The sequence below is a fragment of the Pestalotiopsis fici genome, assembly GCF_000516985.1.
Source record: "Pestalotiopsis fici W106-1 unplaced genomic scaffold PFICI_Scf_6, whole genome shotgun sequence".
NCBI lineage: Eukaryota > Fungi > Ascomycota > Sordariomycetes > Amphisphaeriales > Sporocadaceae > Pestalotiopsis > Pestalotiopsis fici.
In genome coordinates, this window is record NW_006917096.1 from 1,948,106 (window position 1) to 1,972,375 (window position 24,270).

The window sequence follows — 24,270 nt, forward strand, 5'->3', positions numbered from 1 at the left end:
GCGTTGGCTTACACAGGCAGAAGGAAATTACCACTGCAAGGCCCTCTTCCTATCGCCTGTGGTATGTCTGATCTAGTCTCTCACTTGTCTATCTAGTCCACCAAGACATATTCCCAAAATTCGGTGGACAGCTGTAGCGCATGCTAGTATGTTTACGTTTCACTAACATTCCATCATCTCGTGCGTTGTCTAGTATAGTCTCACTTCCCCTAATCAAGGGGGGGTTTTTGACCAGCGCAAGAATGACAGAGGCGTATGTTTTGATGCATATTTGTAGACCTAGGGATTAGGAATGTCTATTGATCTACATGGATTATGAATTGAACAGCTGTGATTCGATTCCCATGAAACACGAAACAAAGCTAGGAACGAAGTACTTCCTTCTTTCGTATCTATAGAACACCAAGACAGAACCAATCAAGACGGAGCGATTTTCAATAGTCCAATTACCGCACGAGCAGCGGGCACTGTTTACTTCAAGCTAGCATATGTCATCCCTCCTCGGAAAGCAGCATGCCGTCCGGATCGAGTTCGATCCGTGTGGGGAAGTCAGCATCCGTTGAGCTAAAGAGTGTTAAGCAACTTAAGCTTGTTATTGCCCAGGTCCGTACTAACGGGAACTGGACTACCAAGGGCTACTGCTCTATTACTACTAGACATATCTCACTACCCAGGAACGATGCATTCTCCCCCTTAAGCTAGTACAGGCGGGCAGGACTGGGTGGGAGCGTGATGTGTTATAGGAACGCTATGGACGTTGTCGTCCAAGGGCATCGAAATCATCGCGTCATCATGGCAAGGACCTCATGTCCTGAAAGCAACTTTGCACCTTTGCCTTCTTCCTGTTTCGAGGTCAATGAAATTGCCTGGGTCGCGTGAGATGGTAGGTGGCTGTATGGGCAATTGTCCAGGGGATAGCTCATTGATAGGTAGAGCAGAGATGCATCTCATCCCTCTGGCTCTGCGCTTTGATTTAACCAAGCAGCTTGTTCCATTTCAATCTATCACACCGGATTTGTTTTGGCGTTGGAGTTAAGCAAAGTGAGTCGATAGACAGAAGTTGTCAAAATGTATCATGATATACAAATCCTTACAACGAACAATACAGACGACTCTATCATGCTATTGTAGACACAGGCACATTGTTCAAGGTGAGTCGTGCCAATCACGGTTTCGGCTATTTGAAGTCTATGTCGCCTGCAGGAAAGACCGCTAAAAAAAAATCGCTGTCGAGGTATCAATCGCTATCCCTAACCGTAAGCCGGCCGGCATCTGAATCATGAAAAAGGACTGGAAACCTGGCCACCGATTAGAAAGACGTGTTCCATCATGATAGCCACAAACGTGAAAAGTCCAGTCCAGGCACTAGTTAACGTCGACCTCGTCCACGAGGTCTACCTCTTTGACCTCTGGTCGCCATGCCAACACCTCGACCTGCCCCTCCCCTCCGAGCTGTGAACACTGGCTTGGCGGGAATACCCTCGTCATCGTCGTCATCATCAAAAATACTTTCACTGTCCGATGACCCAAAGCTGTCGTCAGTCACGTCTAGTCTGACAACCGTAGGATTGCCGTGATTTCGAGTATTGCGGACTTGGACTTGATTTTCCTCTTCGTCTGCCGACGACTCTGAAGAGGACTCTTCTTGTTCCATGCCGAAATCATCATCGAATAACTCTGACCGGCCATGAAGACCATTTGTGCTGGTGCTCTCGGCGCCCGTAACAGGCCCCGGGGATTTGCTCTTGGATGCTGGGGTGGACTTAGCAGAATCGGTTTTGGGGGTTCGCTGTGGGTTGATGCTGGTTCTAGCTCGCATCTTAAACCCTTTGCCTCTGGCCGCCATGCGGTCTCGCATAGACAACATTTTCGGAAATACAGGTGCTGGCGCAGATTGAGATTCCGGCTCCGGGTCATGCGCTGAAGTGGCAGCTGGCATTGACTTTCGTCCGGGCGGACGGCCCCTCCGCCTTTCCAGAGGTTCGTCTGGTCCAGGTTCCGATGCAACAGCGGGCATTGATTTTCGTCCAGGCGGCCGCCCCCTTCGCCTTGCCGTAGGCTCGCCTGCAGGGGCTTCATGAGCAGGACTCTCATTCTGGTCATCATCGCGCATCAATGCTGCTTCGAGCTCGGCCTCCAAACCGTCAATACCAGAGTTCTCACCGTCTTGATCAGCTTGATTATCCTGATCAGGCGGATCCTCAGTACTAATGGCGGCATTTTCGCTTGCCTTATCTGATAGGCCAAGCCTTGAAGGGCGTCCCCTTTTCTTGGGTTCTTTTCCAGCCGAGATTGTTGTATCAGCTGCAAGCGAAGCGCGAGGCCGTCCAGGAGGCCTACCACGCTTCTTGGCCCCTGGTTGAGGAGTTGGCTTTGTGGTTGATGGTTCGTCTTGTCCTGTCAGTGCCCGAATAGCATCCGCGGCGAGATCGACTGAATCAACTACTTGAACGGGGTCCTCTTCTGCACCAAACAGCCTGATCGGGTTGACAGTTACAATGTCATCAGGATCCTCCACGATCTCTTCAGCTTCCACATAGGATTGTGCAGGCTTGGCATGGCGCAATGTGGGATTGAGAGGTTCTATCGGCAATGGTGGCCTGACCGGCTTCTGCTGGCGCTTATCGGAATCTGCTATAATCTCGTTTTGCTGTGCTTCAGGCGCTGCAGAACCTTCAGCCGACCGGGCGTCCGAGCGGTTCGGCGTGGCATTTTCACTGCCATCCGCATTTCCTAGCGAACCGAGGAGTGCAGGGTCAAGATTCACAAGTTGATCAAGGTTGCCCGTTTTTGGCTTCTTGCGGTGATGGCTTCTCGGTCCGCGGAAGTCGGGATCATCATCAGTTTCGAGTCGTGCTTTCCGCTTGGCCAATCGCAAGGTTTTCTTGACGAAATCGGATACCTCAGGTTCGTGGTCAAGGGCATCAGCAGAAGGCATTTGAAATGCATCGAACAAAATGCGATCCGCACTATCGTCCTGCTCATAGAAGCCCATACCCATCATACGGCCACCCATAGATGGGCTGGGATAGGCAGATGGATCTGGGTAAGCCGAGTCACCTTCGGGGTTTTGTGCACCCATGTCAGCCATCTGCACGCGGCTGGTGTTTGGATCTTGTTCATCTGCTGGGACAACTTGAATATCGCCGTCCATGATGGAACCTTGTAGCGCCATATCCATGTCTTGAGGACCATCCTCAGTAGGTTCAAGAGCTGCCAACGGGTCTCTGGCCTTCTCGGCTTCAGCTTGCTCTTTCAAACGCTGCATTCTCTTCGTGTTGCTGCTTCGCGTCTCCTCTCCAGCACCTTTGAGCCAGCCGAGATTATGAACACGGAAGTCCACAACGGACTCAACACTGCGATCATCGGCTATTCGCCGTGTATCGTGCCCCAGCAGTGTGGATTTGGGCACATACGGCTGAGTATTGCCTGAGCGCCTGCATGATCCGCAATTGCAGATGCCGAGACATTTTGGACACTGCCAATGTTCCTGCTCCATGGCAGCCTGCGGCATCGTATCAAATGCTCTGAACAGCACACCATAGCAGTATGCTTCTTGACATGTTGTACAAAAGTTCAGCCTATAAGTGTAATCTTTGTGACAACACACATGACATCGATACGTGTCGCCTTTCTTAACTTTTCTTTTGGGCTTGGGTTTCTTCTTGACACGGCCTTCTTCGTCGACCTCGGGTTCGGGTTCAGACTCTTCAGCCGTGCGTTCGACTGCCGGTTTGGTGATGTCATTCCAAGGTCGACGACGTAGCTGCTCTTGACAGATTTGTGCTATCGACTTCTTCCCCGTCTTCTTTCGAGCAACCTCTAGAGGTTGTGGGGAGTAGTCTATATCGACAAAGCCATCCTGCTTGATGACCATGGCACGCCAAGTCTCGTGCTTGTCCACCAAATGCTCCCAACGCCACTGCTCGCACCATTGTAGCCCTGAAATGCAAACACACGACCGACCCATGGCGTAACATTCCATGCAAATGTCGTAGGTGTCTTCGTCACCATTTAGCAGCTGTCGCGTACAGCATTTGCAGGTCAGAAACCTATTGAAGATGTTGGACCTGCAATATGAGCACGTGATATTTGAATCGAACTCAATGAACTCGGTGTCATTTTGCTTGAACCCGAACATCTCGTCGATCAGAATCTCGGTGAAGAGGCCGTAAAGTCGGCGAAAGTCGTTCGCCATCTGTCGCAGACGGGGCGAGTTTGTCAACTCCCTGCCTAGACCAAGCAGACTCGACTCAGCTGTATCTTCGGCCTTCTGAAGCTCTGCATAGTATTTCTCCAATGTGAAGTAGATGATAGCCTTGTTCTTGTATTGCTCATCTCGACAGACCAACCTCGACCGTGGCAGAGCCTCGTGCAATGCGAGGTCAAGGGTTTCGACAGTAGTGCGATTCCACGCAACCTTTGTCGTTCTGGTTCCTCGATTCCAAACTTGGTGAGGCGCCAGGGGTGGAACCAGAATGAAGTCGCCCACCTTCTGTTCCACTACGTAAACGGGAAAGTTTGCTTTCTTCCAAGCATTGATTTGGGCGAAATGTTTTTCAATTTCGACGTCGTGGCCCAGCATGGATAGAAAATATTCGCGGACAACCTCGCGATCCTTGGTCTCCGTCATGAACCATAGAGAGCTTCCAGGCTTGTTACCATTTTCACTGCCTGAAGCATCAACCATGATATTATGGCCCAAGCTTGCACACATCTCTTTGTGTGCGGGAGTGTACGTGCCTTCGTGTCCAATGTAGCACATGAGGTTCTGTGCTCGCATCTCCTCTGGCAAGCAACTCATCAAATCTCCTGCGACAGCTGCGGTCGGTTCTGGTGCACCAAAGATGTCATCATCGGGATGTGCATCAGGCCCAGTGTTCTCGCTGACGTTTTCGTTCATGTACAAGACATTTGGGGGAATGATTTTGCGCAAGTGGTCGAACCATTCAGGAGGGCAATCGATATCTTTGAGGTACAAGCGTTGCCGACGTTCATCTCGAAAGTTGGTCGGGCTCCACTGGTTGGTGAGCTGTCGCATCGATCGCAGGTAATGGCCCATAGTCATTGGGAGATCCGACTGATTGAAAAGATCGCGCACATTCTCCTCTGCACACATATTAGCATGTTCCCCCCGGTATCTTGTTGTGGCAGTGGCATCATACGTTTCTTGTCATAGGTCGCCTCTAGCCATTTTGCACTGAAAAGAGACTCGGGAAGGACTTTATTCCATCCTTCTATCACAAGAGGCCGACCTCCTTCGATGACGTGCAGCTGGACAAGCTTCTCGAAGCCAGATGTGCCTAGTCGCCTAATTTGCGATATTGAGATGCGGACGACCCAGTCAAAATTTGGCGTATCGTCAACGAGTGCGTGCAGGTCAAGGTCCGGCGGTATGGGGTCGAATTTTGCCTGGGGATGTAGTGCTGTCGGCATCTTGTCTGTATTGCTGCTGCTGCCGCTGCCACTACTGTTTCTCTTATTGCGATTGCTTCGAGCACATCCAGCACGACACAGGTCGTGAATCTAAACGGCTCATCAAGACCGCGGCTTTCACGCGCCTCGGCCGATTTTCGCGTCGCGGGGAAGGGCAGTCGACGGATAGATGGGGAGGGTATATTCGATCGTCACAAGTTTAAAGTGCAGATTGACAAGTTTTTGTGAGCATATAAGTCCGCTTGAATATCCATCAGTGCATCTCTGAGTGTCTGGAAGTCTTGAAATAAAGATCCGAGCTGTTGTGAGGTCTGTCGCAACCCTCGAAAAAGTTTCGCGCTTCAATGACAAGCTGCAATTGATAGGTACAAATTAGTACCTAGGTAGGGACTTGATAGCGGGTCTTTGTGTAAAGGTAAGCATGCGCTACCTCATGCGTGCCTTTGCAGTAACCAGACAGTAGCGGAAGCTTTTAAAGTTGGTGCACGGGCCCGTGACGAATTTCACTGCGAGTTACTCAATTGATTCATTCATAGCCCGGAAACTCGTTTTTGTTTTCTCTTTCTTCTTCCTGATGGATTGTTCTGTTTGAAACGCTTTCCTAAGCAGGCTCGTCATTGGACAAGCATGAGTTGTGAGTAACCTTCTCATACATCCAAAGTACGTGTTGTCGATTGTCGAATGCCCAGTCATTACAGGGTTTCCGGATTATCCAAATTATCAAAAAGCTTTTGACAGAGATGCAAAGAACAATAGCTGCATGGAAACCCCGTGGATGATACTTAGACGTACCCTATAAGCAATCAATTGAACGTTTAGATGATACTTGTTAAATTATTTTCGGTATATACTAACAATTTCAAAGGTATTTCCCTCAAAGGTCGCCCAGCCTTGAGTTAAATACAGTCATAACCATGTTGTTGAGGACTACGGGATGGCCCCTTTGCAGGGTCAACCAACAGAACACCTTGAGAGTTCTCAAACAGTCCTATCACTGTGGTCACAATTTCCAGAGAACTCTACCATCACGGACATCAAAATCTCTGAAGCTGGTCACGGTAGCACCTCGGCATGTTGTACCCTTTCATGCCTCCGCCCGTCATCTGACTACGACCATTGAGTCGCCTTCGTCGCCCGAGATACCACAGCCATACTCACCTCCTACGACCGGTATTATCTCGCGCCTCCCTGCTTCCTGGGTTCCGTACGCTGAGCTTATTCGTCTGGATAAGCCGGCAGGTACCTACTATCTCTTCTTCCCGTGTCTCTTCAGCACGTTGCTTGCGGCGCCCATGGCAACTCCCATGGCCTCGCCGCTGAGCGTCCTGGGAACGGCAGCACTCTTCTTCTCGGGCGCTCTGATCATGCGTGGAGCTGGCTGTAGTATCAATGATCTATGGGATCGGAACCTAGATCCCCACGTCTCGCGGACGCGTCTTCGACCCATCGCCCGAGGTGCTATCACTCCATTCAAGGCCTTGGCTTACACGGGTGTGCAACTCTTGACTGGGCTCGGTATCCTTTTGCAATTCCCCACGAGTTGTCTTTTCTACGGCATTCCCAGTCTGTTACTCGTGGCAACTTATCCCTTGGCCAAACGGGTGACGTACTACCCTCAGTTTGTCCTTGGCCTCACCTTCTCTTGGGGCGCCATCATGGGTTTTCCTGCCCTGGGCGTGGATCTGCTTTCCAACAGCGCTGCACTGGCAGCTGCAGGATTTCTATACGCCAGCAACATCGCCTGGACTGTCCTCTACGACATGATCTACGCACACATGGACATACGAGACGATGCCAAGGCGGGAATCAAGAGCATCGCCTTGAAACACGACGCCGAGACGAAACAGGTTCTCAGCGGCCTGGCTGTGGCTCAAATTGGGCTGCTGGGTGCTGCAGGATGGGCTGCCGGTGCTGGACCTCTATTCTTTGCAGGCGGCTGTGGAGGAGCTGCTCTAACTTTGGGGTACATGATTCGCAAGGTCAACTTGAAAAATGTCAAGGATTGCTGGTGGTGGTTCGTTAATGGCTGTTGGATTACCGGTGGTGCGATCAGCTTGGGAATGGGCGCTGATTACATCGCCAGATATCTGGCCGAGGGAGAGACTTTCGACGGCGAGCAAAGCTAGACGATAACACTCACCCATATTTACTGTACAAAATATGTATACCATGTAAGAAATACACACTACTCATTCGAGTACATGGGCAGGCTCACGCCTGATGGAAGGGAAGAAGTCGGCCCATACGGCCATGGTAGCTAGACAGGAATTGTCACGACAGCAAAGAAAGCATAAATAGGCGATAGTCAGACCACTCATCCTTGAGTATTACATCATCGATTATGTTTAGCAGCCAGCAGTTGCATGCGGTCCATTTACATCCTCCGCGCACATCGTAGCATCCCCAAGACACGAGGCGAGTAACAGAGAGATGTAACATCACATTATTTAATGGATTTCCTTCGAGTCATCCATTCCAATCCCAGGCAAAATTACGTGCAGTTCCGAGTTTGGTTGGCGCGGTTGACTCCATCACCGAATCGTTTGTTTGGACGGGAGGCGAAAGTTGGTCTTTTCGGTACGGCCACCGAAGATCTCTATTTCCGGATCTCGTGTAACCTATGAGTGTGTATCAAAGGCCCGAACCTCGAATGCTGACGGGGAAAATAAAGCAAGCCATTTTGACTCCACAGTTGCCCAAATCAAGTTCAATCCCTTTTGTCCATTCGTATCCTCGTCCCCCAATGCAGCAGTTGTCGTAAACGTAGATCGTCTATGATCTGGGCTTCTCCTTCTTCTCCTTCCACAGAGCCAAGAGACCGACACCGGACACCTTGACGACCTTGAAACGCACACCAGGAATATCACCCTTGGCCTTGCCCTTGCGACCGAAACCGGCAAGGAGGACTTCGTCGTTCTCGTCGACGAAGTTCAAGCAACCGTCGTTGGGGACTAGAAATCCGACGAGTCAGTATCAGAGTAGCACATAGTAGCTGAGAGGTTGCAAGCTTGGACCCCCTTTGCTCTTGAGAGATTCCGTATTCCACGACACTCCTCTCAGGGCTGAACCATGCTTGCATCCCCCACAACCATTCGGGGAACATGAGAAATCGCAACGTACCGAAAGCAGTGACCTTCTTTCCGTTCTTGATGAGCTGGACACGCACACACTTTCGGATGGCGGAGTTGGGCTGCTTGGCCTCGACACCGACCTTCTCGAGGACGATGCCCTTGGCGTGGGAGGAACCACCGAACGGCGAGGACTTGAAGGCGGTACCCAGGGCACGCTTCTTGTAGCCAAGATCGGCCCAGCGCTGGTCCTTACGGTGAAGGCGCAGCTTGCGAGCGGCGTTCAATCCTCTAGGCTTGCCCTTACCCATGATTGCTGTTGATGGAACACACCGGTTAGCTTGAGGTCGGATTCGAGATGGAGTATTTTGGTGGTGGTGAATATGGCGGCGGGGAAAGTGTCAAACAGCACACGTCGGGATGCGTGCGAAAAATCGTGTGCGGTCGACGAATTGGGTTTCGATGCTAATCGCGGACTGTCAAGAGGGATAACCTACCGATTTGTCTGTAGTTATCGCGGTTGAGATGGGTTGTCGATGGTTGTGGGAGTTGGTCGATGAGGGAAGTCTCTTTTCGAGAAATTTGGTTCAAGTCGGGATTTTCGAATTTGGGATTTTTTGGTGTGCCCGCCCCAGTGGCCTGTGGCTGACGGAGGACAAAATTGTGGCACGTGCACCTTTGCCCGGGTCTTTGCCAGGTGCGTTGAGCTGCAGTCCTCAGCCCCAGCCAATGGGATATCGGTCAAGGTGGGGCCCTCTGCCAAGTCCCAATTGCCTGCAGTGGTCATACCTTTTGCGGTACTATGTAACTTTACGAAGGGGGCACATGCACTACAGCACCAGCACTGAGAGTCGTCTGATACTACATACAGCAGATACGTACATACGGGAGGCCATCCTTGTCTTATCGACCATTCCGTACAGATATGTAAGCCATGTCTTCCCGTCTCAATGGCCCTTCTGTAAAGGTGCGCGACCCGCCGCCTGCTCTTTTCCTTCATCCATCCCCTGCTGCCTCACATGTCTCTTTACCTGGGATCAATGCGGTCACTTCTGCCTCCAACAATCACACTGCAAATACCCAGCAATCGGCTGCATCAGTAGGACCACCAACAATGACCCGCCAAGGCTCCTTACTCAAACCGCGAGGTCGGACTACTGGTCCAATTCCAAGGTTGCAGACTGGAGAATCAACTCGTACAGCCGATAGGACCGACGCACTATGGGCAGAGATGCAGGCCACGCTGGAAGAAGTTGAGCTCTCGGCATCCGGAGGAACTCACGTCTTTGGTCCCGAGCATGATCGTAAACTTGCGGATCTTCGTGCAGCCCAGATCGCTCTGGCACAGGCCTGGGCGAGAAGCGAGGCTGATGATGCGATTGAGACTACCGGGGGCGTCGGTGCAGACGAAGTGCGCGATCTGAAAGGAGCGCTCGGAGCTGTGGGTTTGGCCGTTGCTGGATCTGCCGGGCCTGGCATTGCTGGCAAACTTGGGGCTGATGGCACCGAACAGGGCAGGAGTACTGTTGGAACTGGCAGTGCGAGGCCACCTAGTAGCGGGCGCGAGGGCGAGAGACTTGGTGCCATGATGGAACAGGAAACAGAGGCAGATATTCTCTTGGCCAGGAAAAGAAGAGAGGCCAACGACGAATACTTCAGCCGGGTTGACCAGGGTGTTCGCGACGTTGTGGCCAAGTTGGAGGAGGTCGCTGTGGCCATGAGGGATGTCGAACGAGAAAGCCGAGATGTTTGGGGTGACGAAAGTGTTCCAGGCAGTGCCAAGCCATGAAATAAATTCGTGTTGCTTTGGTTTTGCTTTCAGTTTCTTGAGCATTATTTCTGCATGGCTGCTGGGTTGCATTAGCATGGAGTTCATGGGGTCCATAGATTAATCCGATATCCTATTCATTCATATGTACAGAGTATTGAATAATCATGTGCTACCGGAGGCTACTCGGTAGTAATTCATTCGTACGTACGCAATATGACTTCATAAGCTCCCCCGTTGCATGGTCATGCTAGATACGACTTGGAAGTATCGTGGGAGAGGCCAGCCAGGTATGAGCAAGCCATCAGCGCCTCAAATGTGGACGATGTATCCTACGGACTGGCCGATGTGTTCAAACGCAAACATGTCGCACGAATTTGGCACCATCTGATTTCAATCTGGTTCTCTAACCAATTCTCACGAGCATTTTTTTTTTCATCGAATCTACTCGCATTTTTTGTGTAATCTATTGTGTCGGTGTTCGGACTACCACAATCATGGTCAAGCGGGCATTCGGCCAATACTAACATCTTATTCGCATACGCGCCACTATTTGGGTCCTCCCATTCGATGCCGGCACTTTCTCGAAAAGGTTTTGTCACCAACGGATATGCAGAGAGTCCGCAGGAATATTGGCTAACGTTGCACTCGTGCGAGATCTCTGTGGTCATGAGTTTTCCAATTGGCATTTGTGTCTGTATATTCTCGGCAATGTCTTTTAATCATTCACTGCGATTATAGGTACATACGTGCTTATGAGGATCATATGAGCCTTAATAGATCCGTTAATCGATGATTATCCTCAATGTCAATCGAGAGTAGATTGAGATTGGAGGATGCAACAACAATCAAGTATACCGTCATATTACATTACTTGAGACCATGTTAAGGTAGCCTTAACCAATATCTACATACCCAAGGTGTATTGTATGAAGAGGGCTTCGGAAGTGATTGACCAAGAACCATCCTGGCAGATATTGACTTCTGTGCTGAATGAGACATGCCGCCAATCCGAAGCAGGCCAAAAAGTTACACCAGAGAGGCTTCGGTAGGCTCCAGCTTTCAAGCATTTAGCTCCTGCCCATCTGGAGTATTCTGGGGCTTGGCGGGATGAGACCCCGTCCAGTTGCGGGTCAGTTTGTGCAGGCGGGCAACTGCGGGACAGGGGCTGGACTGCCCAGACTTGGGGCGGACTTTTGCGAGGGAGGGGCATCACTGATCAGTGCCGTCAGTGTGTGTGTGCATCACTGCGATCGGCGGGAAGGTCAAACAGCCCAGACCGTTGAACAAGCTCTAGGTACCGAGCATGTCACGTTCGCTTGGTTGATCGACCCTGGACCAGCCGCTTTATTACCACCATTTCCCTCCCGTTTCTAACATCTTCTGCTCCCAACGAAACAAGACACATCGGTCGCATCATCTTTTTTCTCTATACGGGTACTGCGTCGCATACAAAGAGTAAATCACAGCTCGTCGCCGTCGCATCTAGAACAAGAAGGCAACGCAATAGCACTTGGTATTCCTTGCAGCCCAACCCACCAACCTACATCCGAATCAAGAACCATTTGAGCCTACTGCCCAACATGCGCTTCCTCACCATCGCCGCCGCAGCTCTTGCTTGTGCCTCGGGCGCCCTCGCTGTGGACCAGGAGAAGTCCATCATCGTCACCTTTCCAAACGAGGTTACCAGCGACGTCATCAACCGCGCCATGGACGAGATCAGGAAGGCTGGCGGTACCATTACCCATGAATATAACCTGATCAAGTAAGCAGAACCTTCGCATGCTGAAATCCCTATATATCAGCGGACGCCCATCGCTTTTGGGATGATGTCCGGGAATTTGCAGGATTCATCAGCAGCATCTAGAAGAATCATGGCTAAGAATCATTCTAGGGCTTTCGCTGCCAAGGCGCCACAGAAGGTCATCGAGTCCATGTCGGTGTGGACCACCAGCGAGTACCACGCTATCGTCGAGGAGGACCAAACTGTCACAATCTCCAACACCAACAACAGACAGAACCACTAATGTTTTGGCAAGCAAATGAAAGAATTATGTGGCAGCGGAGGAGAAAATGAAGTTGCCGGACAACCTACCTATCACCGGCCGATACCCAACTATTGTACAATGGATTATGAAAAGGCAGAGAAATCACTCTCGTTTGTCCCACACGCGGAACTCAAGACGCAGGATGGCGTTTGGTATTTGAATATTGTTTTTTTAAGCAGCCACGAACAGATTATTAATTGCTCATGAAATCACTACAAGACTACGTTATGTCTTCAAGCATGGCTGTTCTTAACCCACATTTGATACCCCTAGGTCGAAAGCCGCTCTCAGTCGTGATCATCTGGACGAATGGCCACTGCTCAGACACTCAGATCGACAGATAATCAAGCATATGGACCATGCTGGAACGAAATATTCTACTGGCGTAGCTCGAAGGACTCGCGTGCCACGACTTTACACGGACCGACCATGAAAGTCACAGGGCAAGTCGTAAAACAACAGGTCACAACCTCTACGATGACACTATGTCCCGATGGACAGAGATGAGCAGAATTCGAATTCTCCCTAACATCAACGGGCTACGCTCGGTATATATTGAAGAGTCGTAGCACCTTCTCACAGAGCTGGTACTGTGTTGCATTTCGGCTGGTCGGAGATTCAAGCTTGCGAATTGCCGGTGGTAGAGCAGACTTTTGCCTCACCACAAGTCCAAGGCAGTTCTGCTGCTTCGATGACGACACTGGTGTTGACGGTACAGCTAGCGGGCTGTACTCACGATAGTGATGGAATCATGGCCATAGTATTACTCTCCATGTATCGGACTCTGCTAGAGTATGTCAACACCAAAGATACACCCCGAGAGTCCTGAACCGTGATTCGGTCCGCATTGGACTCGCCACATGGTATGACGAGACTGTTGCTTCGGCAGATGAATAGTTGTACGATACACTCTTTACGAGCCGAGGAATCAATTTCCTTGAGAGATATGGCTAGTTGACTGTTTGGCGATATCATCACACAGTCTACATAGCAGGTGGATTCTTAGGAACTCGGCGTAATGGCACTCTCCTTTGTAGACTATACTGTTTTCCTCTTCGCCCAGCCGTGGAGAGTGGGATTCACTGACAGTATGCCGAGGATTGATGTGCACCCCGCAACGAGTTGCGGTGCTCTCTATAAATTCAAGGTTTCGAGAGAAGTTGAATTGTTACATTGATAGTGCGGCAGTCTTTTCTTAAACATGAATTCTTCCATGGCAGAACATCAAATCCGTGCTGTAGCTCTGGTCAAACCACGGCTGGTAAAATGTAGCCGCATGTTTGAACATTGAGGCGCTTGGTTCCACAATCCCGGCAGAGTCATTTATGCCGATGCTCATGACTTTGAGTTCTTACATACAGCTTTGCTTGAGGGTTTGAATCAAGCCCCGCTGACTCGTTTTCAAGGGCAATATAATGTTAAATTGAGCTTGTGATGGACACTACATACTCCTTCTGACTGCTTGACAATGTATTTGTGAGTTGAAAACAATACCTAACAAATCTGCTCGAAGATATTTTATACTAATGCAACCGGACACAACAAGGGACCTTGCAGAAGGAGTGCATAGACTGACAATCAATCAATCCCTGTGCACAATATGGAGAGGTTCCCAAGTTCCTTCCCGTCTCTTTTGTAAACCCCCCTGCGCGTCCTGGTAATAGCGGGTTTCGGCTGCTGACAAGGGTGTTGTTCTTGGTCCTGCCCGTCCCTTTTAGTGCCTGCTAACGAAACCAAGGGACCTGCCTGGCGTCCAATAAGTCAAGCAGCTTCTTTCTCATCAAATCATGCACAGTCCAAAGTCGAAAAAGGCTCCAGTTCCAGAGTTGGGGCCCTTTTTACTTCAAACATACCTTTAATGTACATACCATGACAATCCAGCGTCTGGGCTAGCAGCAGCAGACATATGAGCTAAGATGGACCGTCCCTCTTTTTGACAATGACATTTTGATGCTTGCAATTGAAACAATCTCCTCCCAGTTGAGCTTCGGCCATGAGACATTTGCATGTTCCGCTATCCTGGCTGCTGTCCTACTGAGAGATTGCACCTAAACTCGAGCTGCTCTCTGTCTGTTCAGTCGATGGTATCCACGCTGGTCGCGGAAATCCAGACACCAAAAACGCCTTTTGCTTTTCCTTCCTCACCCCCTTATCAGAAAAGGAATAATAACTCCATTCCAACCACTACACACCTCTTCGACCAGCTTGCACAACTTGCCAACGGGTCAACGGCGACACATAACGGCTCTAGCAACGAGTAGTAGCAGGTAGTGGTCTTAACCACCCCTGGCAACGCTTTGATGAACAGCCATATTCCACAGTCCAGTTGACCTCTGCTTTTTGTCCTTGCCAATACGCGCGCCGCATTCGCGTCTTTGGTTTCCCCTGGATTTATTTATTGCGCCGAATCACATGCACTTGGTACCGACCTTACAACAGACCGCCCGCGCGCCACAGAGGACAGCAACTCTACCCTGTCGTCGAACATAAGCAATACTGCTGGGGACAAGGGGGTCAACGTTGCACCTACTTGCATCGCACAAGATGTCGCAGAACAAATTCTCGGAGGAATGGCAAGAGGCTCTGCTGAACTGGGTAATTCACTGCCAGAAATCACTTGTGAAATAGGATACTAACGGAGCCCCCCGTTCTGCAGGCTCGAAACCTCGTTACTAAAGCTCTCAAAAAGCCTGGCCCGGAAACGATCGAAGACCTGTACAATGGCGCCGTCTTCTCCGACTTGCTCGTCATCTTGGACGATGAGTACAAGTCCGATGAACTTGAGGAGAACCTGTCGCTAGTCAGTCAGGACAAGCCCCTGGACGGCCGACAGCGAAACATGCACATTATACGAAAAGCCCTTCGGAGCTTCGTCAAGAGGCAGCTCGAGGTGGTCGAAGTGCTGTTGGACGACGTGGATTTCCAAGCGCTCGACAGAAATCCCAATAACGAGGGCATGTGTCAGATACTATCCATATTCCTCGTTATAAGTGTAAACCTGCCCGATAAATTTGTGTCGCAAGAGATCCTCCAAGATATGCAGAAGACGTCCGAGGACAAGTCTAGGTTGGCCAGGCTCATGCAAATCATGAACCAATCTCAGAATAGGATCAACCAAGGGGACCATGGAGACCATGGAGAGCCAGCTGAGACTGCCCCAGCTCCCAGTTCGGCACCAGCTCAACCCGCCGGCATGGACGAACTCGCCTTGGAGGCCGAATTGGGCAAATTGCACCGCGAAATCGAATCACTAAAGAAGCGCAACGCCGACCTTGTCACAGTACACGAGCGGCTGCAAGAAAGTCACCAGGAACTGCTCGAGCGCCACGACAGAGTGACCATGGACAGAGACAAGCTCCAAGAGCTCCTCGAGTCGGGCGCATATGGAGACGGTGCCGAAAAGAAGAAGCAGCTGCAAGAGCAGAACAGACTTATCGACAACCTGGAGATGCAGCTGGATGATGCGCGCCGAGCCAAAGAGGAGCTCGAAAGAGTCAAGGTGCGGCTGGAAGCAGAGCTTAACAAGCTCGTACCACTGGCTCAGGAATATCAGGACTTGAAGCAGGAGAATGAGGACCTGGCAAAGAAGGCAAATGCTGCTGAGCATTTGAAGCAGAAGTTGGAAAAGCTCAGGGGTCTTGAGAATGAGGTCAAGAAGCTGAGAGAGGAGAGAAACGCCTTTTTCGAAAGCCAAGAGCACCTTATGAGCTTCCAGAAGCAGGTCAACGCTCTGTCGGCCGAACGAGACCAGCAAGCCAGGAATATGCAGGCATACGAGATTCAAGTCTCAGAATTCAATGCCCAAAAGATGGCCTGGAACATGGAGTATCAGAAGCTGCAGCGACATCTGGAGACCATGGAAACAAAATCAAAGGATGATGAGGAGATGGTAAGAGAGCTGCAAGAAAAGGTGATGCTCTTGGACCCTTCGGCCGTAACCGACTCACCATTCCCCGCACGGACGCACAGCCGCTCTCTCGAGGACGAACTGGAAGATGACTCGGGCGAGAACCACACCTTGAAAGATCTCGAGATAGCTCGCCTGCAGACCGAAAACGCATTGCTCAAAAGCAGCTTGGGTGGCGAGGGCGACAAGGGCCAGTTGTTCCGGCAGATTGAGAAGGAACAGGACGCCCGCAAGGCATTGCAAGAAAAGTACAATGAACTCTTTGAAAAGCACATTATCGAAAGAGCTGCATTGGATGCTCTGACAGCCAAGCAAGAGGACGAAGCACTCGCCAACCTGCGGAAGCACGCATTGGCTGAAGAGACACGTGTTAAAGATTTGACGCGTCAGCTGGAAGCCGTTCAGACCGAACTTCAGGACAAGGAGCGAGCTCTGACCGAAGCTCAAGGCGACCTCAAAGCTGTTCAAGATGGCAACGATGCTCTTTCAGAACTAAAGACCACAGACGGCCTGCTAGCTCTTTCACTTCGAGCCGAGCTCGACTCCTTGCGCAAGAAGCATGACAACTTGAAGTATGACTTTGACTCACGCCAAGAACACCTCGTGTCTGCGTTGATCGACAAGGACATGTTCCGCAAGGAAGTCGAGGCCGCCAATGCAGAGCTTCGCAAGGCGGCCGAGGGTGGTCAAGCTGTGAATCCAGATGTCACGAAGACGCTGGAGAAGATCGAGAAACTACGCGTCAAGTACAAGCAGCTGAGCGAGCAATACGATAAATCAGAGGCAGGCCGGCGCGAGCTAGAAAAGTCAAACAAGGCCTTGCGGGCTGGCTCGGGTGAGGGCGAAGACAAAACCAAGGATCAAATCATTAAGAACCTCCAGCGGGAGAATGCTATGATATCCTCAGCCTGGTACGACCTAACGAGTCGTCTGCAAAGTAACCATGTGGTACTTCAAAGAAGAAATGATGCACCCAAGAGCTGGCTCAACAAGCAGAGGCAATTGGTCAATGGTAAGTGCTAAATTACGAGATCAGTCAACCCATCTCATGCTAACAAAACGTAGCTACACCGAGGAGATAGGAACTCCAAGTATGACCGGCTTGCCATGCCTACACATTTTCAGTATATACCGTTTTTGCATTGAGACTTGGAGCGGTGGAAATACATCTCTTGCCGGGCCCTTGGGTTATTTTGTGCATTAGGGGGTTGGGCTTGGATGTTACCCGGCATTAAAGATTGCATCAGCGACGCGTTCCTCCCGTTTTCCTCATGACTTCTCCGGAGCGAGCATTTACTCTATACCCTTCCTACTGTCCCTACGATACAGCTAGATATAACGAGATATACAAATACAGCCCGCATCGCCGTGGCAAGGTGAAAGACGAATTTGCCACGACCCAAGAGTTGACGGGCATGCATGAGATCCCTTTCATGATCCATGATCAGTGACGGTTACGGGAAGACGATATAGTCAATCAAAACTGCATAATTACATATACTAATATCCTGAACTGAATACTAGATAAATACGAATCAAGGATGAATTGTAGAATTGCTAGATAACGCATTTCTTAATATCGATACTGATTGTTTTTCGCAAACACTACTCATTACTCATGATTATCATTCATTGTATGCCCTCTTCCCTCGGGTTCAACCCCGAGGCTGTGTGTGAAGTGGCGGGTAGAGATGCAGTCTACAACGGTCAACTTGAAAGAGCTGATTTGAGAGAAGAGAAGCAAATGGGATCGGACATTGTTGAATTCTGAGAATGTTTTATACCACGTTCTTGGGCGGATTCTTTCCCTAGCAGTATTTGCGTCTAGAGTGGCCAAGTCTATTGATTTCATGAGCACGATGACTTGAACCCGATTCATTAACCGAAGCCGGGGTATTGTACAATGTTGCCAGCGGGTTCCCCAATGCATCATTGATCGTCCAACGCCGTGTCATCACATGTTATCGACTATTTCTTCTTATCCTTGTCGCCACTCTTCTCCGTTGAATCGCCATTCGCGCCATTAGCGCCCTCCTTCTTGTCCTTTTCGTCCTTGCCTGCTGCGAGTTCCTCCTTCTTGGCCTCGTTCTCTTCGGCCTGTTGCCGGTTCTGGATCTTGTTCTCGATCAGGTCGTGGAACGCAGTGATGGCGCGGATCAGACTGCTAAGATAAATGGCCAGAAGCTGATCATTGGTTTTGACGCTCATGGCATACGAAAGTTCGCTGGCGTTAGCTCCCTTGCCCTCGTTTCCAGGCTTAGGCGTCGACAAGTTTGGCAAGAGGTTGAAGATGTCTTGGAGGTTGCCCAAAACGGCGTGGTTAACGGGCAGTTGGCCATCTTGGACCTTCTGTAGGTAGGCTTGGATATCCCGTAACCGCAGGTGTAGACCCTGCAGTGACTGAAGTTGGTTTGTAATTCTGGTGGACAGGGTGCCGATGGCCACGTCTCGGATGTCTCTCAGCAAATGCTCGACACCAATCTCCTCTGCCTCCTCTGCTTCAATGGTTGATGGTGTGTGTACAAAGGTCTTGCTGGTGGCCGTGCCGTCCTGTATTATTGCCGGGTTAGTATTACACGGGAGCATGGTGATCAAACGAGATTCTGTGGGGACATCTGTAGATACTTACGTCCTTGATCTCCTCCACTGCAAAGTATGCATCTGTAGGCACGCCAGACTCCTTGGGCTGGACGTCAATAATGACCAGCAGGGGGTTCGGTGTGTAGCGCTTGAACAACTCGTTGATCTCAAGGTCGGAGGCGCGAAGCTTGGGTCCAGAGTGGTACCAGCCTATTAACTTCTCGCGGGCATTGACCTTCTTGAACATGTCGCGCATGTTCTCGACATAGTTGTGATCTAGGAACCAGACTGAAGGATCGTCGTTGTCCTCCTCAAACGGCACTGTGGGTGGGGGTGCAAGCAATGTCAGCGGCCAAAGTCATTGCTTCAAGACGTGGCGAGGGGAAAGGGCAAGGCAATAATGATCCGTACCTGCGAAGCTGTTCGACACCCTCACATCCTTTCCATCGTTCTGACCCAACAAGACACCAACTACTCGCTTCCTCGTGCCCTTGGCAGCTCTGTTGTAGTGGTCGACGACGGACAGCAGGACGAGGGGCGCAACGGTGACATGTTTCGAGACGAACGCGAGCGTCTCAGCGGTGGTGGCTGGCATCTTGACGGTCTCCGCTGTTGTTTCTGATGGGATGCGGATGAGGGTGTTTCTATGCCGAACGAGGGACAAACGATAGCTGTTGAAGGTTGTTTAGGTGGTGATGGGACTAATTATTGAGTTCGCCTGGAAGAGGCTCTTGGTGGTTGCGTAAGGCGCTTGGTTTGTAGCAGGGTCAATGTGAGGTAAGGCAAGGTAAGGTAGCTCACTGGCTCACTACCTTGAGCTGCAGCAGGCTTCCAATTGCAGGCGCGGCGGGCCTTAGCTCATCAGTTTGCCTACTGGAAGGTACGTACCTCCACGCCCTCTATGTATGTACCTAGTTCAGCCCCATCAGATCCAGCCTCGTTGATTTGGTCTCGTTTCTTCAGTCATCAGTGAATACGCAGACAGTATGCGACGTCCAGTCTCTTGCATTGGGTAAAATTGTGGCTCGTGCACATTATCTTCCATTTCAAGCTCATCGTCAATTATCAAGTAAACTTCAGGCCTCGGAGCAAAATAAATACAAATGCATTCTAATGGAGGTCGTAGGTGGCTTTTTTCAAGGACTTCCATGTTGTCTTTCATAAATGAAAATTGGAGTGCATCCTCTGTAGTTCTATTATCTAGACTTGAGGTATAGGAAGCGCACACAATGTCTAGCCGATACTAGGTACCGTGAGTGGAGTGTCCTATGCCCGGGCCTTCCAACTTTTCCGGAATGCCTTCGTTCCTGGATGTGCATGTTTCTTCTCCGAAGCGCGAAGCCGAAGCGGAAGTCCCGGGAATAATGTAGTCATGCTACAGGCCATGTTTTGTAGATCTGACCTACCGGTGCATTCCGGTTTGCTGCTGGTTGACGGGGCCGCTGTCTATCTGAAGTGCCCTGTGCAGTTGCCCCCCAACTGTTGCTAAAAGTTCTGACAAGGTTGCTAGTCAGGTAGTATACAGTAAGAATCTCAGCAAGTTGAAAACGGATACAGGATTGTAAATTCCAAATTTCTTGTGAAAAATTGTCGCATTGCAGCTGGTGCACTTGACTCACAACTTCCCAATCCCACCTTATCTTTGCAATGCAAATCACCTACTTTCACAGGCAAAGAGCACAGATAGAGAGATACTATGGACGTAGTAGATAGTCACAAGCGGAAGGAAAGCCAATTGATCATTCGGCGGCTCAACGGAGCACCTGTGGAGAATTAGCCGAGCTCCAATGGCCCTCCCACGAGCTCTGCCGGGTTTAGTTGCAGCGACTGACTGGGTCTTTCAAGACAGTAAGAGCCACTAATATCGGTCAATTGCCCTTTGGGCGGGCGTCCCCTTAGGCCCGGTTGTTCTGCCGCCAATGCGCTCGGTAGCTCGCGACGAAGTCCATTAAGCTTCTTGCTGCTGGCTGCGGTTTTTTGTTTTCTCATCGATTCTCTAGCACCTTCACCTCAGGTCGCGCGCTTCTCTATATCTAACTTCTTTCCTCTCCACTCCCGGTTCCCTTCTTCTCCTTCTTGTCTGCCTTGGTCAGGTCTTTTTTCTCTCAAACCTCTCTCCAAGAAAATTCGGCAAAGATGGGTGTCATAGATAACGAGGTTCAGCGGCTGCACGATGTCGTGTCTGCCCTGGAGAAACGTGTCGAGAAGCTCGAGGAGCGCCGCTCCGGCGAGGTCAAGCCCACCGACGGTGTGCGCATGATCCTGATCGGTCCTCCCGGTGCCGGTAAGCTGATTTGCGCCCTTGGGTGTCTTTTACGGGCTCGATTGAGCTCTTTCGGACGTCTTCTCAATCTTCAATGGGCTCGGTACTAACGTTGAATATCTAGGCAAGGGAACGCAGGCTCCCAACATCAAGGAGAAGTTCTCGTGCTGCCATCTGGTACGTCTTACTATACAAGAACCTCTGTCATGGAATCTCCTTCTACGGCTCGGGTCACTAACCAACAACAAAAAATTAGGCCACTGGTGACATGCTCCGATCCCAGATCGCCAAGAAGACTGCGCTCGGTAAGGAGGCCAAGAAGATTATGGATGCCGGCGGCCTCGTCAGCGACGACATTGTCATTGGCATGATCAAGGGCGAGCTCGAGACCAACAAGGAGTGCAAGGGCGGCTTCATCCTCGACGGTTTCCCCCGGACGATCCCCCAGGCCGAGGCCCTCGACAAGATGTTGGCCGAGAAGAAGTCTCCCCTGCAGCACGCCGTCGAGCTCCAGATTGACGACGCCCTGCTGGTCGCCCGTATCACGGGCCGTCTCATCCACCCGGCCTCGGGCCGCTCCTACCACAGCACCTTCAACCCGCCCAAGGTGGACATGAAGGATGATATCACGGGCGAGCCCCTCGTCCAGCGATCCGACGACAACGCCGACGCCCTCAAGAAGCGTCTCGCGACCTACCACGCGCAGACCACCCCCGTCGTTGGCTACTACAAGAACACCGGCATCTGGAAGGGCATTGACGCCAGCCAAGAGCCCGGCCAGGTCTGGAAGAGCCTGCTCAACATTTTCGACAGCGACAAGAAGAGCAGCAGTTCCATCCTTAGCAAGCTGACCGGCAAATAAGAAAAGTCGCCGAATCTTGTATAATGGGATACAGATCTCTTTATTTTGTATGGATAGTAAAGCATGTGTGATCAATAGGTCCGCGGAATGCTGCATCATGAGAGCAGCACTTTTACTGCCAACCTCCATCACAAAACCAAACCTACCCCCCAAAGACGCTATGAATGGATGTATCAGAAGAATGTATCATAGAGTTTCCGCCTGGCGGCGTTGTATGTACAATGAGAGTAATTTCGGGCTGCCAAAAATTGAGACTGCTAGACACGTTTTCATCACTATTCTTTTTAAAGACCTTGTTCTGATCATGATTCTTGCTCGGTAATTCTGTTGAGTTATCAACCGCTATGTATAGTAAAACCTTGCTATGCCCTGGGTAAAATGCAACGAGGAAACCAAACCAAACTTTTCCATGAACCAAAAACGCCATGTCTTTGATGTAGGGATTTTTTTAAAATTCAACGCTGCATGCATGATCTCCTAAACAGAATGAGAAAAAGAAATCAAGAGAACAAGATTCACAGACTGCCAATGAGCCCGGCCGCTTCCTCTCGTCCGACCTTCCGCTCCTGTACATAATCTCCGAGAACGCTGCCCCATCGCTCGGCGAGCACACAGGCAAGCAGGTGCTTGCAGCAGGGCGGCGCACCGGATGCGACGCCGCCGCCGCCGCCGTCATCACTCCGGCCGTCCATACTCAGACCGCCAAATTCCCAGCCATGCGCACCTCCACGCAATGGATGTACTGCCTCACGCTGCGGCCGGCTCGCGTACCGGTTGTCCTCGGCAGGCCGGATCTGGTATCCCGCCGTCGCCGCACGGTCCTTTTCACCCGCGGGGAAGGCACCGAACGCAAAGGCCGCGCAGTCGCAACTCCAGGCTTGCGTGCAGACAAGGTACGTCGGACCGCGACTGGCGTCGTCCAGTGCCGGCCTGCGACCGCGCCGCGGTTGCTGGGCCGAGCGGACGATGTGGAATAACCCAGCCCTGGCGTCACGGCGCGCTTGCTCGGCCTCGTCTAAGCTCGAGGTCAAAGGCGAGTGTGCAGCCGATTCGCTGTCGAGCACCAGCACTCGAGTCACCAGTCCGCGATCCAGCAAGTCTAGAGCCGGTAGCAACAAGGACGGGTAGATGACGTGTAATGTCGTGATTAATGTCCTAGAGTTGGGTGGCAGTAGAGCCAACGGATTCGTTGCATCTTGAGCGTGTGCAATTCTTGAGGCTGTCCTTGCCAGCTGGGTACCTCCGATTGGAATGGGTAATGAAGTGAGTGTGTTGATGAGCGAGGTCAGCAGGGCACGAGGGGCCGGGAGTGTACTTGCGCCACTGTCCATCATGACCAAAGTTAACGTCTCTTTCGATTCTTCTTCTTCTGCTTCTTTTTTGGTTTTGCCTTGCTGATATTGATGCCACTGCCCTCCTTCCGCCCAACGTTGTCTTTGATATCGCCGTTTTCTTTCGTGTGGTCGTTAATGTCGCTTTTGGTTTTACTGTTGGTGTCACCTTGAGTGTTGCCCCTGGTATCGCTGTCGCCGTTGGGACGATGCGGCGATGGTGACCGTGATCTGGGAGTGTTGGAGCCGGATGGAATGTCTTGGGGTTGGCAGTCGTCCGACAGGATCCAGCGAAACACCTTAGCGGCGAACCGAAGATCGAAGTCAAGTATGATGACCGCGGCAAGCAACTGACAGTGGACAACAAAAATGTCCCACTGAACTCGGTATTGTTCCAGCCCGGATATCTTACTTTAACATGCATGAATGCTGAATCAGCAGGTGAACTTACAGACAAAAGTTGGTGGCCGATATTGACGACAGGCCATCGACTTACAGTACAATGTTACCGAGTGAGCAAAGGACGGAAGCAAAAAATAACGAAATCTTGCAGTCGAACCAAGCCTTCTGAATTCTCTTCTCCTCAATGTAAAACTGAATGTTCTCTTGGTTGTTGACGTCTATTTCTCTAATGGCTGGCTTCCCGATGGTTGCATCTGTGACTGTCGGCGGTTGCTAGCCTTTGCCAGTGTGGTGGTTCCTTGGTATTGCTGCTGAAGCCTTGCGAGCCATCCCCAGCCTATGTACCAGAAATGATGCACAAAATATGATGATGAGATCCAGAGGTTTCTAGGTTGGTAACTCGCAAATCTTGCTTGTCGCGGTGTACAGGATACTGTTTCAGCTTGGACTACATGAATCTTTCATATTCATCATGGACGTATGCCCATTGAGTCAACTGGAAAGAACGCGCCGAGTCTGCTTGGTGCTGTGTCTGTCTGGTATCTGAAACCCAATGCGATTTCCTCTATATTCTTGCCGCCATATTTCCAAAGGCCAGGAAACAT

At 50.9% G+C, this 24,270-nt stretch overlaps 9 protein-coding genes across 9 annotated transcripts; 5 read left to right on the forward strand and 4 right to left on the reverse strand.

Annotated features, from left to right (window-relative positions):
* Window positions 1–1,369: 1,369 nt before the first annotated feature.
* On the reverse strand, window positions 1,370–5,436 carry PFICI_09058 (uncharacterized protein; the record flags this gene model as incomplete). Its single annotated transcript, XM_007837639.1, has 2 exons — window positions 1,370–5,109; window positions 5,166–5,436. The coding sequence occupies 2 exons, from the start codon at window positions 5,434–5,436 to the stop codon at window positions 1,370–1,372; spliced, it is 4,011 nt and encodes a 1,336-aa protein (XP_007835830.1).
* Window positions 5,437–6,350: 914 nt separating this feature from the next.
* Window positions 6,351–7,562, forward strand: PFICI_09059 (uncharacterized protein; the record flags this gene model as incomplete). Its single annotated transcript, XM_007837640.1, has 1 exon — window positions 6,351–7,562. One exon carries the CDS (start codon window positions 6,351–6,353, stop codon window positions 7,560–7,562), a length of 1,212 nt encoding a protein of 403 aa, XP_007835831.1.
* A 646-nt stretch (window positions 7,563–8,208) lies between these two features.
* Window positions 8,209–8,815, reverse strand: PFICI_09060 (40S ribosomal protein S23; the record flags this gene model as incomplete). Its single annotated transcript, XM_007837641.1, has 2 exons — window positions 8,209–8,387; window positions 8,557–8,815. The coding sequence occupies 2 exons, from the start codon at window positions 8,813–8,815 to the stop codon at window positions 8,209–8,211; spliced, it is 438 nt and encodes a 145-aa protein (XP_007835832.1).
* A 623-nt stretch (window positions 8,816–9,438) lies between these two features.
* On the forward strand, window positions 9,439–10,293 carry PFICI_09061 (uncharacterized protein; the record flags this gene model as incomplete). The annotated part of the gene is made up of 1 exon (XM_007837642.1): window positions 9,439–10,293. One exon carries the CDS (start codon window positions 9,439–9,441, stop codon window positions 10,291–10,293), a length of 855 nt encoding a protein of 284 aa, XP_007835833.1.
* Window positions 10,294–11,855: 1,562 nt separating this feature from the next.
* On the forward strand, window positions 11,856–12,299 carry PFICI_09062 (uncharacterized protein; the record flags this gene model as incomplete). Its single annotated transcript, XM_007837643.1, has 2 exons — window positions 11,856–12,037; window positions 12,167–12,299. 2 exons carry the CDS (start codon window positions 11,856–11,858, stop codon window positions 12,297–12,299), a joined length of 315 nt encoding a protein of 104 aa, XP_007835834.1.
* A 2,565-nt stretch (window positions 12,300–14,864) lies between these two features.
* On the forward strand, window positions 14,865–17,309 carry PFICI_09063 (uncharacterized protein; the record flags this gene model as incomplete). Its single annotated transcript, XM_007837644.1, has 3 exons — window positions 14,865–14,915; window positions 14,977–17,239; window positions 17,293–17,309. The coding sequence occupies 3 exons, from the start codon at window positions 14,865–14,867 to the stop codon at window positions 17,307–17,309; spliced, it is 2,331 nt and encodes a 776-aa protein (XP_007835835.1).
* Window positions 17,310–18,195: 886 nt separating this feature from the next.
* On the reverse strand, window positions 18,196–19,402 carry PFICI_09064 (26S proteasome regulatory subunit rpn-8; the record flags this gene model as incomplete). Its single annotated transcript, XM_007837645.1, has 3 exons — window positions 18,196–18,777; window positions 18,857–19,128; window positions 19,219–19,402. 3 exons carry the CDS (start codon window positions 19,400–19,402, stop codon window positions 18,196–18,198), a joined length of 1,038 nt encoding a protein of 345 aa, XP_007835836.1.
* A 1,541-nt stretch (window positions 19,403–20,943) lies between these two features.
* Window positions 20,944–21,932, forward strand: PFICI_09065 (Adenylate kinase 1; the record flags this gene model as incomplete). The annotated part of the gene is made up of 3 exons (XM_007837646.1): window positions 20,944–21,091; window positions 21,195–21,247; window positions 21,327–21,932. The coding sequence occupies 3 exons, from the start codon at window positions 20,944–20,946 to the stop codon at window positions 21,930–21,932; spliced, it is 807 nt and encodes a 268-aa protein (XP_007835837.1).
* A 515-nt stretch (window positions 21,933–22,447) lies between these two features.
* Window positions 22,448–23,263, reverse strand: PFICI_09066 (uncharacterized protein; the record flags this gene model as incomplete). Its single annotated transcript, XM_007837647.1, has 1 exon — window positions 22,448–23,263. One exon carries the CDS (start codon window positions 23,261–23,263, stop codon window positions 22,448–22,450), a length of 816 nt encoding a protein of 271 aa, XP_007835838.1.
* Between the last annotated feature and the right edge of the window lie 1,007 nt (window positions 23,264–24,270).